This window comes from Anabrus simplex, chromosome 1, assembly GCF_040414725.1.
Source record: "Anabrus simplex isolate iqAnaSimp1 chromosome 1, ASM4041472v1, whole genome shotgun sequence".
In the NCBI taxonomy this organism is placed as follows: domain Eukaryota; kingdom Metazoa; phylum Arthropoda; class Insecta; order Orthoptera; family Tettigoniidae; genus Anabrus; species Anabrus simplex.
The window spans coordinates 483,142,975-483,160,599 of record NC_090265.1 but is presented as its reverse complement, the minus strand read 5'-3'; the positions used below and the strand labels follow the sequence as shown (position 1 = coordinate 483,160,599).

The window sequence follows — 17,625 nt, the reverse complement described above, 5'->3', positions numbered from 1 at the left end:
GTCTATGAGGCCTATATGTACTACATACTTGTACGTACACTGACTGACAGAGCAAATGCAACACCAAGAAGGAGTGGTTCGAAAGGGATGAAAGTTGGGGAAAAAACAGAGACGGCACGGACGAATAATTGATGTTTATTTCAAACCGATATGCAGGTTACACAATGCGCACGGCATCGACTCAGTAGGATGTAGGACCACCGCGAGCGGCGATGCACGCAGAAACACGTCGAGGTACAGAGTCAATAAGAGTGCGGATGGTGTCCTGAGGGATGGTTCTCCATTCTCTGTCAACCATTTGCCACAGTTGGTCGTCCATACGAGGCTGGGGCAGAGTTTGCAAACGGCGTCCAATGATATCCCACACGTGTTCGATTGGTGAGAGATCTGGAGAGTACGCTGGCCACGGAAGCATCTGTACACCTCGTAGAGCCTGTTGGGAGATGCGAGCAGTGTGTGGGCGGGCATTATCCTGCTGAAACAGAGCATTGGGCAGCCCCTGAAGGTACGGGAGTGCCACCGGCCGCAGCACATGCTGCACGTAGCGGTGGGCATTTAACGTGCCTTGAATACGCACTAGAGGTGACGTGGAATCATACGCAATAGCGCCTCAAACCATGATGCCGCGTTGTCTAGCGGTAGGGCGCTCCACAGTTACTGCCGGATTTGACCTTTCTCCACGCCGACGCCACACTCGTCTGCGGTGACTATCACTGACAGAACAGAAGCGTGACTCATCGGAGAACACGACGTTCCGCCATTCCCTCATCCAAGTCGCTCTAGCCCGGCACCATGCCAGGCATGCACGTCTATGCTGTGGAGTCAATGGTAGTCTTCTGAGCGGTCGCCGGGAGTGCAGGCCTCCTTCAACCAATCGACGGGAAATTGTTCTGGTCGATATTGGAACAGCCAGGGTGTCTTGCACATGCTGAAGAATGGCGGTTGACGTGGCGTGCGGGGCTGCCACCGCTTGGCGGCGGATGCGCCGATCCTCGCGTGCTGACGTCACTCGGGCTGCGCCTGGACCCCTCGCACGTGCCACATGTCCCTGCGCCAACCATCTTCGCCACAGGCGCTGCACCGTGGACACATCCCTATGGGTATCGGCTGCGATTTGACGAAGCGACTAACCTGCCCTTCTCAGCCCGATCATCATACCCCTCGTAAAGTCGTCTGTCTGCTGGAAATGCCTCCGTTAACGGCGGCCTGGCATTCTTAGCTATACACGTGTCCTGTGGCACACGACAACACGTTCTACAATGACTGTCGGCTGAGAAATCACGGTACGAAGTGGGGCATTCGCCAACGCCGTGTCCCATTTATCGTTCGCTACGTGCGCAGCACAGCGGCACATTTCACATCATGAGCATACCTCAGTGACGTCAGTCTACCCTGCAATTGGCATAAAGTTCTGACCACTCCTTCTTGGTGTTGCATTTGCTCTGTCAGTCAGTGTATATCTTTGTTCATGTAACCTGTTTCAGCTGATGATGGTGTCCATAGACACCGAAACCAGTACTGAATAAAAAATGTTGTGATTATATTAACAACATATTATGTATTGAAAAAAGGTCGATCAATCAAATTTCCCTTTATTGTATGTTATCTTCTTTCAATACGGACCAGGTATGAAGTTTTTAATGTTGATGCCTTAATAGACAAAAAATGTAATGGAAACCACTACTTGTCACTGTTCCATTTAGTCTGAGATAAACACAAAGGAGGAGAGCAAACTTAAAATGTACAAATGTATCGTATTTTTGTCATACAATCTTGTGATTGGATATTGTATACCACCACCTTCCCCACCCTGATGGTGAAATGTTTTCAACCAACAGGGGTTGAATGCCACTCTCACTGCTATTTCATCCCGTATGAGAATCATTTACATGCATCATATTTATTTAAAATGCTTGTTAACAAAATTAGTGGCTGTGCTTTGAATTTCCCAACTACCTTCCAACGGATGAAAGCAATAATTGCACCGAGCTATAAATAAGGGAAACGAAAAAATTGGACTACTCTCGAGCTAATTTTGTTTTGTTTGGTATACCAGGCAAGGTGATTACAGGGAGGGGATGAACAAACAGAACAAGACCCATAGAGATACGATTATTCGTTATTTGATGTAGAATAACTTAATGCTTGATAGCAGTGATATTCTGAATTTTTTGTGTAATTGAGTTTTCTTGTTCTGCTTATAGCACAAGAAGCTGATCATCAGTTTTATAAATATGTCTTCCAAAGATATCAAAAGTGTTACCTGTAATACCGCAAGCCCAACGGAACAGGCAAGTGGATTACCACCAAAGGTATTGAAGTGCAATGCTTGGTTCAGAGAGGACGCTATCTGTGGCGTTGTCACGACTGCAGCCAGTGGAAAGCCGTTGCCGATACCCTTGGCCATAGTGACTATATCTGGCTGTACGCCATGCATCTCAAACCCCCAGAAGTGTTCTCCTGTCCTACCAAACCCAGTCTGTACCTGCAAACAGAAAAAATATTAACTGTGATCTCTTTGGCCTTATAAGTTAATGAGTGTTACATGATACTCTACAAAACAGGATATATTTTTACTAGTAATATCATCTCTTATAAGTAAGTATCTTTGCTTTGTTAACTCTTCCTAAGAATATTTCTTACAGTTCTCTTTGTATATAATTTCATTTGTAAATTCAGATGGACCATTAGGGGTAAAAACATTAACAATTAGGTCATTCATTGCCAAGACTATCATTTATAATAATTTATTATTTATTCATCGAGTCTTTTTCTGTATCTTTGTTCTGTGCACTCAAGAAATAACTTGTTTGGTTAAATTGACTTCTGCTACTTGTAACATATCAACTGCAGCAGTTCGTCAGTCAAGGACTTAAGCATTACCCTCAAAATAACCTGCAAACAGTAATGATGTATCGGGTAAATTTTCTTATATTGAATCACCATCAGCTGTTGCTAGGTTTAGTGTGAACTTCGGTGATCTTTCTTTGTGAATCAACAGTTAGAGCTATATTTGAAGTTTGCGAGTTGTGAGATTTCTTGTACAATACTACCAACTAGTCGATATCTTTAATTATAAAGTTGCTTTCCACTGTTCTTGGTCACTTCACACATGTACTTCTAATTTTATAGTTGCTATGTTTCTGTATTTATAAGTGTTATGAGCAGAAGTTGCTGGAATGATAATTAACACATACTGTATGTTTTCTTACAATTTTACACCTTAAGAATCTTTACTCACGTGCCCTGATTTTCACACCTTGTTGAAAATGTTACTCCCATGTTGGTCACTCCAGCTTGGTATGAAACCTATTATAGATAGAGATACTGCTCTCTATTATTTTAATACATATGGTGTGTCCCAGGAACCTATGACACATCTCCAAAATATTTTTTATTTATTTTTATTCCCTCCAATATGGAACTCAATTCTAAACATTTTGAAACAAAGTTTATTTGTTTTGCTGTAAGATTACATGTGTTTATTAGTATCAAAACTTTACATACACATTTACTTATTTTCAGAAAATGGCAAACAGAGTTCAAGAGAAGGAAAAACTCTGTTCAAGTATATCTTTTGATATCAGTGTCATTCATTAACAGGCTTCATTTTTACTGGAGATTACATTTGAAATGGAAAAAAAATTAGTGCATTTTTGTTTAACTTATTTTTGCCCAAATACATTTTTTTAGTTCAAAGACAGAAGATTTTCATTCATAGATGCTATTCACGTAAATATGAAATGAAATTGTTTCATTTGTTTGGTTCCTATGTAAATGCATGGCCCGTCATACACTATCAGCCACGCTCCGTACACCGCTGCGCAAGGTCCAATTGCTCTGCAATGTACAGGGTCGAAACTGGTACCAAATGAATTTTAAAGTGTAATATAAAAAGCTCCATTGCAAAATTATATTGTATTGAAAAGGTGGAATTGTAAAATTTTACTTAAATATATACGTTACAGACCCGTTAAGAGCCTCCGTGGCTCAGACAGCAGCGTGTCGGCCTCTCACCGCTGGATACCGTGGTTCAAATCCTGGTCACTCCATGTGAGATTTCTGCTGGACAAAGCAGAGGCAGGACAGGTTTTTCTCCGGATACTCAGGTTTTCCCTGTCATCTTTCATTCCAGTAACACTCTCCATTCTCATTTCATAGCATCTATCAGTCATTAATATACATCACTTTGGGAGTGGCGACCCCATCGTAATAATATCTTATATACGATTCATTCATTACATCCCTGACCCGGTCATTGACTGGAGAACAGGTTGTAGGTTTTCATTTTCACAGACCCGTTAAGCACTTGCTCGGAGATGTGTTAGTGAGAATGGTCGGAATTTTCTACCAGGCAACAAATTATTTTTACAAATGTGTTATATATAATGGTAAAATGAGCATTTTCATGTCAATAATTGGTATTGTTCCCTTTCATAAGAAGAATATTTGGTTTGCAGAACACATACAGTAACTAGATCACGTAATGAACAGAGGAGTTCAAATTTGCTCGTGATAGGTTGCGAAAGAAGTGTCAGGAAGAGGAACATTACTCTTAGCACATGCTTTCAGTGTTTTATTACCACAAATTTTGCATCTGTGCTTAGTTGTTGACCTATTAGGAAATGACTACGATGTTTTTTCCTCTTGTGCTTGTTTGTAACTTCCAAGCACTGGAATCTGACCTCGTTCCTACAGGAATGGTTTCATTGCCTTGGTAGCTTCTTAGTAGAACTAGGCCATCTAGAGGATTTTTGTAGTTGCAGTTAAGGCCTTATTCATGCACAGTTCATACAATCAGTATAAACATCCAGAAAAAGCATTCAAGTAATTTATAAGTTGCAATAAAATAACTTTTATCAGGATCACAAAAGATTGACAAGGCACTTCATATCACCTATTTTCCAATGGAAGGAATATGATCTGGTTGCTTCATTACTATAATTTATGTCCATGCTACTGCTGTTCGAATGGATATATCAAATCCAGAGCCTGGGATGTCTTAAGAGACCAGTTACTTCAAGCTCATCTAGAATTTCTGCTGCCATTAGCCATTTTACTCTATGAACTGCAGAACAATTAGCAAGTCCTAAGCTTATGTATAAGTGTATTATCACCATTCATAAAAAATGTAAGCGAATGATAGCTCTCAGGAATCTGCCTAGCAGGTCATTTTCAACTTTCATGATATGTTTATGAAAATACTGGAAATTCTAGCTATCATATCTTTTATCTATACTATTCGAGTTTTAACTATCAAATTTCTGCAAAGTTGGAAAAATGTAACTTGCAGTCAAATAATTATATTCTTCGTTCTAGTACAGACAGCTGACAATCAATCTTCCTCATATGAACTCCAATTCAAGAACAATAGCAGAAGTTTACAAACCCTGCAAAATTATCTTGAAAAACATATCTAGATTCACTGAAACAATCTGGTTAGAGTTTACAATGCAACAGTTTAAAATAAAACAGCAAAATTCAATGAATCGATTGTGACCCACCCGGGCATAAATGGGTTAAATAAGCTAAAGAAATTTAAATAACTGCAAAATTGATCAACCTGAGGAACAAGTTCAAATATTGGATTTTGTTATTTACCACTGGTGTCATCTGATATGGTTTCGTAATGTTAGGGAGTGCATTTTTTATTTCTTTACAATACCCACTTACAATCGTGTTGAGATTAATTAAGGCTATGATGATTAGCAAGTGAGTAAGCTACTATTCCTTTAACTAATACAGATATAGGGACACACATTCACTGTGAATAAAACCTTTAATTCCTATCATATAGTTTCAAGTACATATTTAATTCACTAGGTATGTACTTCCAATGGAAACAGTGTAGATGAAGCTGTTGGTTTTCCACCTGTTTTTTTATTTTCATTTGGAAGAAGGTTGTGACTTTGGGGCCAATAATCTTGTTTTTTTCCCTATTATAACAACACTGGTTTCTACCATCAAAGTTATGCTTCTTTTTGGGAGAAAAAACTACAAGTGTTTCCTTGTGTTAATATCTGTGTACATTTCAGAAGACCATCAGAATTGTTACTGTAACTAAAGATTTTGAAGTTACAAAACATGAAGTGGGAGCAAGGAAGACACTTAATACCACAAAGAAAAGAAAGAAAAAAACTTCTCAAGCAACCATACTATAAGTTCCTAATTTCAATACTAGGTAGAGGAAGTACAGAGATATTAGAATTAGTTTCACACAATAAAAGTAAAAAATGGTTGAGTAGACTTCATTCATTTTTTAAAAACATGGATATTTGTTCACTTTAGGAAATATATTTTGTCTCTTACAGTTTCCCTTTTAACATGTTTTACTTGATCTTATATTATTCTTGAATTTTGAAATATAATTCAGAGAACCTTGTTTTAAGAACTATCTCTTACTGTTTTAAGATGATGAAGTACTCTTTCACTATTACTGATAGAGTAGTACACCATTATTTATATCATTCCACTAAAGTTGTCAATGAGTGCAGTTATCTAACCAGTGATCTAACCAAAAGATTGTGCTTATATTTTTTCATTTAAACATTAATGTCTTTCTGTTTATAGTTAATTACAATAACAAGCCAAAGTTTGACAGTTTGCTATAACTCAGAAGAGCTTTCAAACAGTTTTAAGCAAAGCATATAATTAACAAAAATATCCTCTCAGTCTGCTTATAAGGCACTAAAACTGTGTGTGACATTTCATACTGATTATTCAGTAGTATAGCTCAAACTGAAATATTTAAGTAAGAGTGGTTTTTTTAGTACTGATTTGTTTTAAATTAAATTATATTTGCTAAGGATTATTGAGACTGTTTGATAAGGTAACTTTTTGTGAAGATCATGGAACAAAATTAATTGGTAATTTATTTTCCTTCAGTGTGATATGCAGTTATATACTATATTTGATCATGAAAAACCTTAGAATCTTGTTTCATTTTCCCTCTTTCAGTGTTGATAACTTTTTTTTTTTTTTTTTTACATCCTTCTCTCTGTTAATAAAGCGAGAGAGATCCAATTGGTTTTGATTCTGTGATCATTTGTCCAAATATACCTATATTTATTATCATGCTTATTTATTTATTTGTCTTAAAATGTTTAAGATTCTACTTACATGTGATAAAAGAGAAAATAAAAAAATTATTGGGAACATTTGGAATATATTCAAATTCTCTCAGCAGTCAGGATTTGAAGAGATCATTTATAGTATAAACAGTATAGTTCTCAGGATTCATTTCTCAGGGGATGATAAAGTAATAGGCAAGTCAGTTTTCTTCTGGTAACTGCTATGTTTTTAAATTTCTTATTGCAGTTTTGCTGTGTAGTTATTGATCTCTCTTCAATTTTGAGTAGTTTATTATGGCTTCAACACTTTGCAAGGCACCTGGAAGTTTCATGTGTATTCTTAGGCTACAGTGGAGGGTTGATTCACTCAAGTTTGTCTTGAAATTGACTTCTGTGCTGTTAATCAAGTAATATTTAGAAAGGAAGGAACATGAGTAAGAACATACAATCAGATAAACACAATGACAAATCATCATCGAAAGAGGAAGCAATTGAAAAGGAGACAAGGACAAATGTGAAAACAAAAGGACAGTCTCTACACCTTCATACATTGCCAGAATTGGGACTGATGAGGAGAGAGCCTATCTCTTTGAAGTTGGCAGTGTATGAAGATGTGGAGATTGCCTTTGTCTTTTTGTGTTTTTGTTCTCATCCCCTTTTCTGTTGCTCCCTCTTGTAATGCTGATCTGTTATTGTGTTTACCCTGTTATATGTTCCTATTCATGTTCCTGCCTTTCTATACATACTTGATTTGTCACTTGTTTGTAACTCCTTAACTACATGCAAGAGTATTGAAACATAAATAAGTAGCCGCTAATAAAGACAATTAAGAATACTTTTTTCTGCTATTAAAAGATGGTATATATTACCTATCTTTTGAATAATTGGATTATGACTTGAGATTTTTTACATTTGTACCAATCAGTCTTCAAAACATTCACCGTTAGCATGTACATAGGCTTGGAGTATCTTTGACCAGTCATCTGTATCAATCAGGAAATTGGCCCTGTTGCCACCAATGAATGCTTCAAACTTTCAAGTGTACAGTAGGGTGTCTTTTCTTGCAGACCATTTCATCTAAGCACTAACCACAGTTTGAAGTCCATGGAGTTGAGATTGGGGTCACCAGAAAGGCACTCAGCAGTGGAGATGAAATGTAGTACATTGGCCTGCTACCATTGGTGAGTCATTCTTGCCTTATAAGTGGGTGCAGTATCTTGCTGGAAGGTCCAAGGCCCTTTCTTTTTTTTATATCATGGTGTTACACAAGTCCTTCATGAGAGAGAGAGAGAGAGAGAGAGAGAGAGAGAGAGTACAAAACAGTCTCCTCATACACACTGGCACTTGCTTTTACTACACCTTTTTCACAAAAATGAAGGCTGGCGGGGCCCCTCCTTCCTCCACCCCACCCAATCCAAACTGACTGAGGAGGGGTGGAGACTCCAGGAGCTTAGAAACTTTCTCGTAAGCTTCTCAAGAACTTGCTGCATATACCCTGTCGTTCTGGTGGTTAAAGCTCTTTTCAGAGATGAAGACTTTCATGTTGTTGATACTGTCTGTTCTACAATAGATGACTGGTCACAGAGACTCCAAGCCTGTGTGTGTGTGTGCTAATGGTGAACAATTTGAAGACTGACTCTTGCAAATGATATGTAATGTGTGTGTCTGTAATGTATTAACAGGAAAGTGAAAAATCTCAAACCATATTCCAGTTATTTAAAAAATAGTTTGTAACAGTTTTTATGGTTAGACTTGCATTTTTTAATGTTATTTTTAAATACACATTTCAGTTGATATGTCTTTTTCTGGTTAATATTTGTAGCTGTGCCAAGCTATCCTCTGCACTGCTCATGAAGCCCATATTGGAAGGTTCTTATCCTCGTAAGCTATTTGTAATCTTTTGATCTACTGGAAGAAATATTAAGCAATTATCATAAATTTAGTCTCAGCTCACAAATCATCTTCCAAAGAATAATGCTCTATTTTTACTTGCTGCCAAATCATCTTCCAAAGAATAATGCTCTATTTTTACTTGCTGAAATACTTAACTGAGTGTGTGGCTGTATGGTTTGGATCCCGTATCTGTCAGCTTGCATTTGGGAGACAGTGAGTTTAGACCCCACTAGATGGTTTTCCGTGGTTTCCTATTTTTGCACTAGGCAAATGCTAGGGCTGTACCTTGATAAAGTGCACTATTGATTCCTTCCCATTCCTAGCCCCATCATCACCATACTGCAATATTTGATTCATAAGATAACAGTGCTACTGGACCATACTACCGTTAAACATTGGTAGCATCAAGTCATCTCTTTCTACAGGGTGGCGCACGAATAGTTGACCCATTTACCTTTATAATAACAACTTTATTTCTCACAGAACACTAACGAAATTTTAGACACAGGTAGCTTGGACCCTGGAAATACATTTCACTATATCACATGTTCAGTGTGGCCTCCACTGCTGCCGACAACCTCTCCAAGACGAGTACGCATGTTTCTGACGACTTTGGGGCCACAGGTCTTCATGAATTTCACTGCGGAGCTGCACAATCTGAGCACGCATTTCCATGCGGCTTTGAGGTCTTGTCTGGTTTTTCTGTAGCCCAAAATCGCACATTTTGTTTATTAACTGCCCTGTTGAGATAAAAATAGGCTTCATCAGAGAGTCAAGTGTTAAACAGTACTTCATCTTTATCTTGAGTCCATAATGCATACAGCAATCTCATCTGCCTGTGAAAATCTATTAGCTTGTGTAGTACAGTCATTTTGTATGGGTACAATTGAAGGTCACCGTGTAACATTCTTTGAACTGAACAGCGCTATATTCCACTTTCTCTTGAAGTTCGCCGTGTTGCAGCGATGTTTTCAGGAAACCGAACTGATGGTGCACATGGTCGCTTTTCTTCCTTCACACTGCCTTGCTCTTCAAAGTTTCTGTATAAGCGAAGGATAGTGTTCCTTGCTGGTGTCCACCTAGTCTGAAATACAGCTCAAAATTTTATTTGTGATGCCGTAACACTTTTCGATTTGCAATAAAAAATTACTGTTTTGACGCATTGCTGAACGGATAGTCGGCCGTGGTTGCCCATGGCAGAAGGCTCACTGGAATTCAGGCATTCGGAGACAAAGCAGCAGTGTCACCTCTACAGTATATAAGCTGCATTTTATATTTGATTTTAAAATGTGTCAACTATTCGTGCACCACCCTGTATCATCAATCCCTCATTTAAATTTTTAAACAAATGAAAGGGAAAGAGATTTAAATCTGTCTAACGAAGAAGATCTAAATAAATATAACATTTGGGATTTGGGACAAACTGTAATTCACTAGTGGCCTGAAGCAGCAACAGCTGCTTGCCTGTTGGGTGGCTGTTTATAAATTTTAATAAATTTTAATAAATCAATTAGATCATAGAAAATTAAAAAATAGTAAGGCACGGAATATCTTTATCTTACATCACCGAATGCAGCAATTGGATCCAAACACAATACTTTGTATTGAAACACATTTTCCATACAGATGGTGGTGATTATTGTTTCAAGAGGAAGTACTACTGGGCAACCATGCTCTATTAACACTGTCAGAGGGAAAAAGTTGTAGGAAACCAACACTTCAAAAAATGAAGGTATTGGCCAAAGAAAGACAGGGCTTCCAAGGGCATGAAAATGAAAGACTCCCCAGGCCTCCGTACATAATACCATTGGGGTTGGAAAAGAACAAGAGTTGATCAAGACAGGTCAGATAGGATAGATGAAAGTGAGGAGCCTGACACAAGTAATTGGAAATAATGCCAGAACTCAGCTAAGGACCCCCCCCCCCCCTGGTCAGCCAACTCGCACTCCCAAGTTAAGAGCCCCTGGGGCCCTCTCCTGGTCACCTTTTATGACTGGCAGGAGATACCGTGGATGTTATTCCACTGCCCCCACCAGCAGGGGAATACCGTACATTGTATGCCAATAATTGATTCACATACAAAAGTATTTGAAATCCACAACTCAATTAGAATCAAATAGCCACAGAACATTGTTCTCTTTATATGAAGTACAGTTCATGCCCTCACTCTACCTGTCAACGTTGATGAGTGGTATATGGCTCATACCATTTTTAAATTTATAATAAAGAATTGAATGAAACATTTTGCATCACCATAAGTGCTGTAGTCTTTTGCATAAACTATGGAATTAGATACATAGATTTTTAGTTGAAAGGGAAGGTAATGATTTCAACAACAGAGAGGGGTATTTAGTGGGGGGGTGTAATAAATAGTAGCATTACCACTTGTTGCATACTTTTTTGATCACAACAAAGCTAATGTAAAACAAAAGCTAAAAGGTTTCCACCTATTGCATTAACGTATAATCTCGAATACCACCACCACTGCTATTTCGAAAATATCGCTTCCAAAATTGGGTGCGGGTCTTATTTAAAATTTTGGGAAATTTATTTTTCTGAATGCACGTAAATCGGGCATTACCGCCAGCGCGGCTTGGCAACAATGCTCTCTCCGCTCTCGGTATATGCTACTTCCACGCTTGGCGTCAGTCTCACGCACGTTCTTGGAGTATCAACATTAATTCCACAAAGTGTTTGCGATCTTTCACTGTGAGTGAGAAACTGAAAGTAGTTTGGGAAGCTGAAATTATTGGAAATTGTGCCGCCGGTAGAAAATAAAATATTGATGAGTCTTGTATTTGCGATTGGAGAAAGAAGAAAAAATGTGCTATTAACATGTAGTGGTGATCGTAGAGCTTTTCGTAGACTGAGTGTACAGTTTCCAGAAATTGGAAAAAACTTTATAAATATGTGACAGAAAGGCGAGAATTGGGATATGGTGTGTCAACCGAAATGTGTCAGCTAAAGGCATTAGAGATCGCAAAGGAACTTTCATCGGAACGGTTTAGGGCAAGCCGAGGATGGGTTTGTAATTTTTATAAAAGAAATGGGTTAAGCGTACGAAGGTGTACCTCAATTTTACAGCATCTTCTTGGTGCCTACGATGAGAAGTTATCGTTTCATCGTCACATAATTCGGTTGCGGAAGGAAAATGCATATTTGCTTTCCCAAACTGGCAATGCAGATCAGATGCCAGTCTACTTTGAAATGCCAGTGGACAGGACTGTGAATGTTAAGGGTGCAAAAAGTGTTACCATTAGAACAGGTGGTAATAAAAAACAATGGTGTACGATATTGTAGTGTATTCTCACTGATGGGACCAAATTGCTGCCGTAGATTGTTCTCAAGCGAAATACGCTTCCTAAAATTCTACCCGCTGGTGTTATCGTCTGATCTCAGAACTCCAGCTGGATGGACAGTTCACTTGTGGAAGACTGGGTAAAGTGTGTCTGGCAACATTGCCCTGGTGCATTATTGGGACTAAAGAGCTTGCTTGTTCGCGACAGTTACCGCTGCCACACAACAGATGCTGTGAAGAAACATATCAAGGATGGGAAAACTGACCTAGCAGTCATTCCGGGCGGGATGACGTCTATGCTACAGCCGCTGGATGTCTGCGTGAACTGTCCATTTAAAGCAGCCTTGAAACAGCTCTATACAGAATGGATGGCAGCTGATAATCACACACTGACGCCAACTGGTCACATTCAGCGCCTGGAAGTTCAGCTGCTGTGTTCATGGATTTTGACGGCATGGAATCGTATCCCTGGAGACCTCGTAGGGAAGAGCTTCAGGAAATGTAGCATTTCCAATGCTATGGATGGCAGTGATGACGACACTTTGTGGGAAGTTGATGGTGATGAAAGTTCCGAAGTTGGTACTGATGAATGAATGAATGAATGAATGAACTCGTTGGATATCATTCTGGAAATGTTTGTTTAGGTACTTTTATTTGTATTTTCTAATAATTTGATGTGTGTTAGTAAAGATTGTAAATAATTTTGACTTCACTTTTTTTTAAAGTTTGTTCTGTCAAAATAAGGGTGCAGGTCTTATTCGGTGGCAGGTGGTATTCAAGATTATATGGTATATTGCTCTTCAGTATGGAATAAAATGAAATGTATTACCTATGATCACAACAAAGCTTGCAAACCCTAATAATTAATGTTATTGGTTTTACATCCCACTGTCTACTTTTACGGTTGTTGGAGATGCAGATGTACCCATATTTTGTCCCACAGGAGTTATCTTGTGTGCCGGTAAATCTGCTGACACAGGGCTGACATATTTGAACACCTTCACCTTCAAATATAATATCACCAGACTGAGCCAGGATCAAACCTAACTTGGACTCAAAAAGCTAGCATCTTAACCATCTGACCTACTCAGCACAGCCTTACATTCCATGGGCGTCCTAAATAGCTCTCTTACCACAAGTTTCTTCATTTCATTTTGTCATTGTTCAAGATATTAATAATATTAAAACAAGATAAAACAGTGGTTTCATCTGTACTTTATTACATAGCTGATGATAAAATGCTCTGATGAGAGAATTTGAATCCTTTTCTGTGTTCCTATGGCATTTCATTATATATGACTTGGTGACATTACCTATTTATGTATTTTTACATGGATTCATTCTGAACTAGGATAGTTTATTATACTGAAGTTTATTAAATGTTGAAGACCTACATTTTTCAGAATTGTTTGGTATGGTCAAATTTATTGCTATGAAGAGTTCAATAAAGGCTGATAGAAATTACATTCATGTTGATGTCTTATTTGATACCCTAAATATTGTTATATTTTGTTTGTTTCTTGTGTTTGTTTGATAATCTTACCATAGCACCTGCAGTTTGACAATACAGCAAAGAGTACTTAAAACTTACAGTTCTATGTAAGATTAAACAATGGTATTTGGGAAATTTTATTAAAAGTGTCTTGGTGAAACTTGTCTACTATGATATGTATCAAGGCCATAAGCATGGTATCTAAATATTAGTGTCGTGCAAAACATGCTCTGTGCTCGGTTCATATTTGTCAAGTATGGCTATGACCGAATTTGCTTCTCAGAAGCGAGGCGAGCCATGTTCGTTCGCGCTTGTCCCTTGATACTTGCTTCTTCCCATGCTGAGTCACAGGTAGAAGTGCTCGCCTCCCTCCGCCCTTACTTAGCCGTCCTCTGTTCAGTTTGTCTCGCAGTCCTTTATCTCTTGAAACATTACGCTTTTACATCAATAGTGGACTCATGACTGGGCATGAACCTGTCAATAATTAAACTTATATTTCTATACTGTTTCTACGCAGTACTGGAAGAAATGGTTAATGGATTTCACATGCTGCTATGTGTATTCCTCTTGGCTAGCATACTTTACTGCTCTATATACGGAAACTAAATACACATTATTAATGCATAAGCCATATTTTTCACTCCTAGCCATACCAAAGACATTGTGTATAAACTGTGCAAATTAATGCCATCATAACATGTTAAGTTAAATATAAACCTCAAAATTCATGGGGAAAATCCTCTTTGCTCAAGATTTTCTATCCAAAGACATGTGGCTAGTGCAGAAACTCTGGCTCAAAATTGCGAATGAATTGCAAACTAATTATTTATTGTTATGATTATTATAAATTAATAACAAATCATTGACTTGGTCTGGGTCTAGCTGACACCTACGACTCGTAAAAAGCATTCCAGTTTTACTAAAGTTTCTTTCGCTGCTTGCTGGAATGCACAATGTACGTCTAGCAATTACTGACAGAATGGGCACACTGATTTCATGCTCCTTCCACCAGCGCAGTAGGTCATCATCATCTTCACCAGCATTCATATCGCAGTACATCCCTACTTCGTCACCAGCAGCTCATTTGTTGCTTATTCACTCTCTGAATATGTTCTTTTCCTTCGGAGGCTCTTGCAGATTGGTCGATGCATGCACAGTGCGACATGAAGGATCTGCAGAGAGACCAAACACCTTGTTTAGTTAATTTATTTCTTATTTTAACTAAACAAGTTGTTTGGTGGACATTGGGATATAATTAACTACACACATCAAATTATATTTTCTTTCTTTCTTAATCTGTTTACCCTCCAAGTTGGTTTTTCCCTCAGACTCGGCGAAGGATCACACTTCTACCACCTCAAGGGCAGTGTCTTGGAGCGTGAGACTTTTGGGTCAAGGGGATACAACTGGAGAGAAGGACCAGTGCCTTGCCCAGGCAGCCTCACCTGACTGCTCAACAGGGGCCTTGTGGGGGGATGGGAAGTTTGAAGGGGATAGACAAGGAAGAGGGAAGGAAACCGCCTTGGCCTTAAGTACCATCCCGGCATTTGCCTGGAGGGAAAGTGGGAAAACCACTTCGAGGATGGCTGAGGTGGGAATCGAACCCCTCCTACTCAGTTGACCTCCCAAGGCTGAGTAGACCCCGTTCTGTCCCTTGTACCACTTTTCAAATTTCGTGGCAGAGCCGGGAATCGAACCCGGGCCTCTGGGGTGGCAGCTAATCATACTAACTAGTACACCACAGAGGCAGATGAAAATTATATTGTGAACCTGATATACAGATCTGTTATACAGATGCATCTGTCTTCATCCATTACAGCCTTCCTTTCATCTTCTAACAATTTCAGGTGTTGAAACAGAGGCCATAGTAATGTGGCTATTTTATTTTCAGTAGAGACTTGTACCTTTTCATTTAAGAGCTTGTGAGCTCTGATCTTTATGGATTTCCTGAAAGTAAAATCAAGGTTCAACATAATATTAATGTAATGACTGGATGCATACTACTTAAGTGACAGAAACTGCTGATGTCAATCATTAACAAATATCTCGCAGTCTGATTCACTGACTGAGCAGTTCTGCTGCAGTTTATGGAACCACAAGAGTAATGAGTGCATTGTTGGTGCTGCTTCATGTTCCAGGTCATTCGTGAATGGTTTAAGGAAAGCTACCACCTATTTTTAGCCACCTAAATTTTGGAAGGCATTATGATTTTGCACAATGCAACAATTTGATCATACTGCTTACAAACAGTCTGTAACATCGTATAGAGACTATTCCACCTTGTAATTACTTCTTGCTGTATTGTATTTTGAAGCTGAGCAAGAAGACTGCTTTTTTGTTCAGATACCTCACCACAGCCTTTGCGGCATTTATTTTATTAGCATATACTGGAGCATCTTCCACAAGAAATCTGGTGCACATGTGCTTTATTTATGCAGTTAACAGCACAAGGCAGGTGTCTATGATTTTCAAAAGCTTCCTTATGTTTGAACCCTGATCTGTTACCAAAAAACGTCTTTATAATCACACTTAAGAATGTTTTAACTCGAACATTCTTTCATAAACTTCCTCTATTATATTTTCACTTGACACTACTTGTTTGCTAACTTTTTTTTATGAGTTGTACCGAATTTATATATTAACAGTGCATTGCATGATTCACAGGAAACATCATACCCTGTCTCCTGATAGTCTGCAGTGACCACAAGCAGGAACTTCTTCCAAACATCAGAACTGAGCCCGTATCTCTTAATTAGTTCATCTTCACTGCTTTGAATTTAAGCCATAATGCTGTCCATCGATTCATGTAGCATGGTGAACTTCACTTCAAAACTAATGGTTAACTCAACCATTCCATCATCCTTTTATACTGCTGAATTCCTGGCCTTTGCTCTATGTAAACAAGGGCTTACTCATATCTGGATGAACCACATTGCATGCAACGTCGGTAAAGCAAGCAAGGTCATCCACACCCTCACTAATCAGCAAACTTTGCTTCGAACATGCCCTGTCGAACTAATTTCAGCAAACTCTGGCTTTTTAGCTAGCATGCTGCACTCATGTGTGATGCCGGTTGTATATGCAAGAAGGCAAATGTTGGTCCGTCTTGGTTACCCGTCTCAAGTTCTAACAATGCACGCCACTACTAAATATACAAATAAAACCTTTGATCACTGTTATGACAAATGTATTTATGAAGACTGTAGTGACCCCTGCGGGGGGCGGACGCACATGCAGAATAAATCCGCGGTATCCCCTGCCTGTCGTAAGAGGCGACTAAAAGGGGCGACCAAGAGATGATCGTTAGAACCATGAGACTACTTTAAATTAGTACTATCACGCAGGGAACACCATGGGTCGCATTTACTTGCGTGTAGTACTACTATGTTAGGTACGCAATAGGTTTGTGATTAGTAGCGACAGTGTGTGAATCAGGATGAGTGTCTTACAGTACCTGTGATTCGTACCCCTATATGGGCAACATCATGGGATGAGCGACACCATGGTTCTGCCATGCCTATGCTTAGTTTCCACTGTGTGAGGAATACCACGAGATAGTTTGGGTCTCTGTGGTTAGTCCACTTATGTGAGAAGCGCCATAGGTTTGCGTTGCCTGTAAATAGCGCCACAATGTGCGAAACACCATAGGTCTGTGTTACATGTGCGCATTACACTACCTGTGAATAGTACCATAATGTGTGGAATACTGCAAGTCTACGCTACTTTTTGATTAGTACCGCAACATGACAAATACCACTGTTCTACTTTCCTAGCGATAAATACCATTATGAGGGGCCGATGACCTGGATTTTGGACCCGTTTCGACTACAAGCATAATCGATTCAGCATCGTGCTATAGAAGCAGTCCCTTG

General features: G+C 39.0%; 2 protein-coding genes across 3 annotated transcripts in view; one reads left to right on the top strand and one right to left on the bottom strand.

Moving 5' to 3' along the window:
- LOC136867486 (protein maelstrom) overlaps positions 1 to 2,337 on the top strand; it is a 156,144-nt gene extending 153,807 nt beyond the window's left edge. For both annotated transcript variants that reach the window (XM_067144711.2, XM_067144698.2), the window contains one exon: positions 2,205 to 2,337. The gene's annotated coding sequence lies outside the window, so the exon portion shown is untranslated. The remainder of the gene's footprint in view (positions 1 to 2,204) is intronic.
- LOC136867476 (alanine--glyoxylate aminotransferase 2, mitochondrial) overlaps positions 1 to 17,625 on the bottom strand; it is a 143,490-nt gene that overhangs the window by 22,371 nt on the left and 103,494 nt on the right. The window contains exon 8 of the mRNA XM_067144688.2: positions 2,264 to 2,485. Coding sequence (XP_067000789.2) covers positions 2,264 to 2,485 — 222 coding nt within the window. The remainder of the gene's footprint in view (positions 1 to 2,263; positions 2,486 to 17,625) is intronic.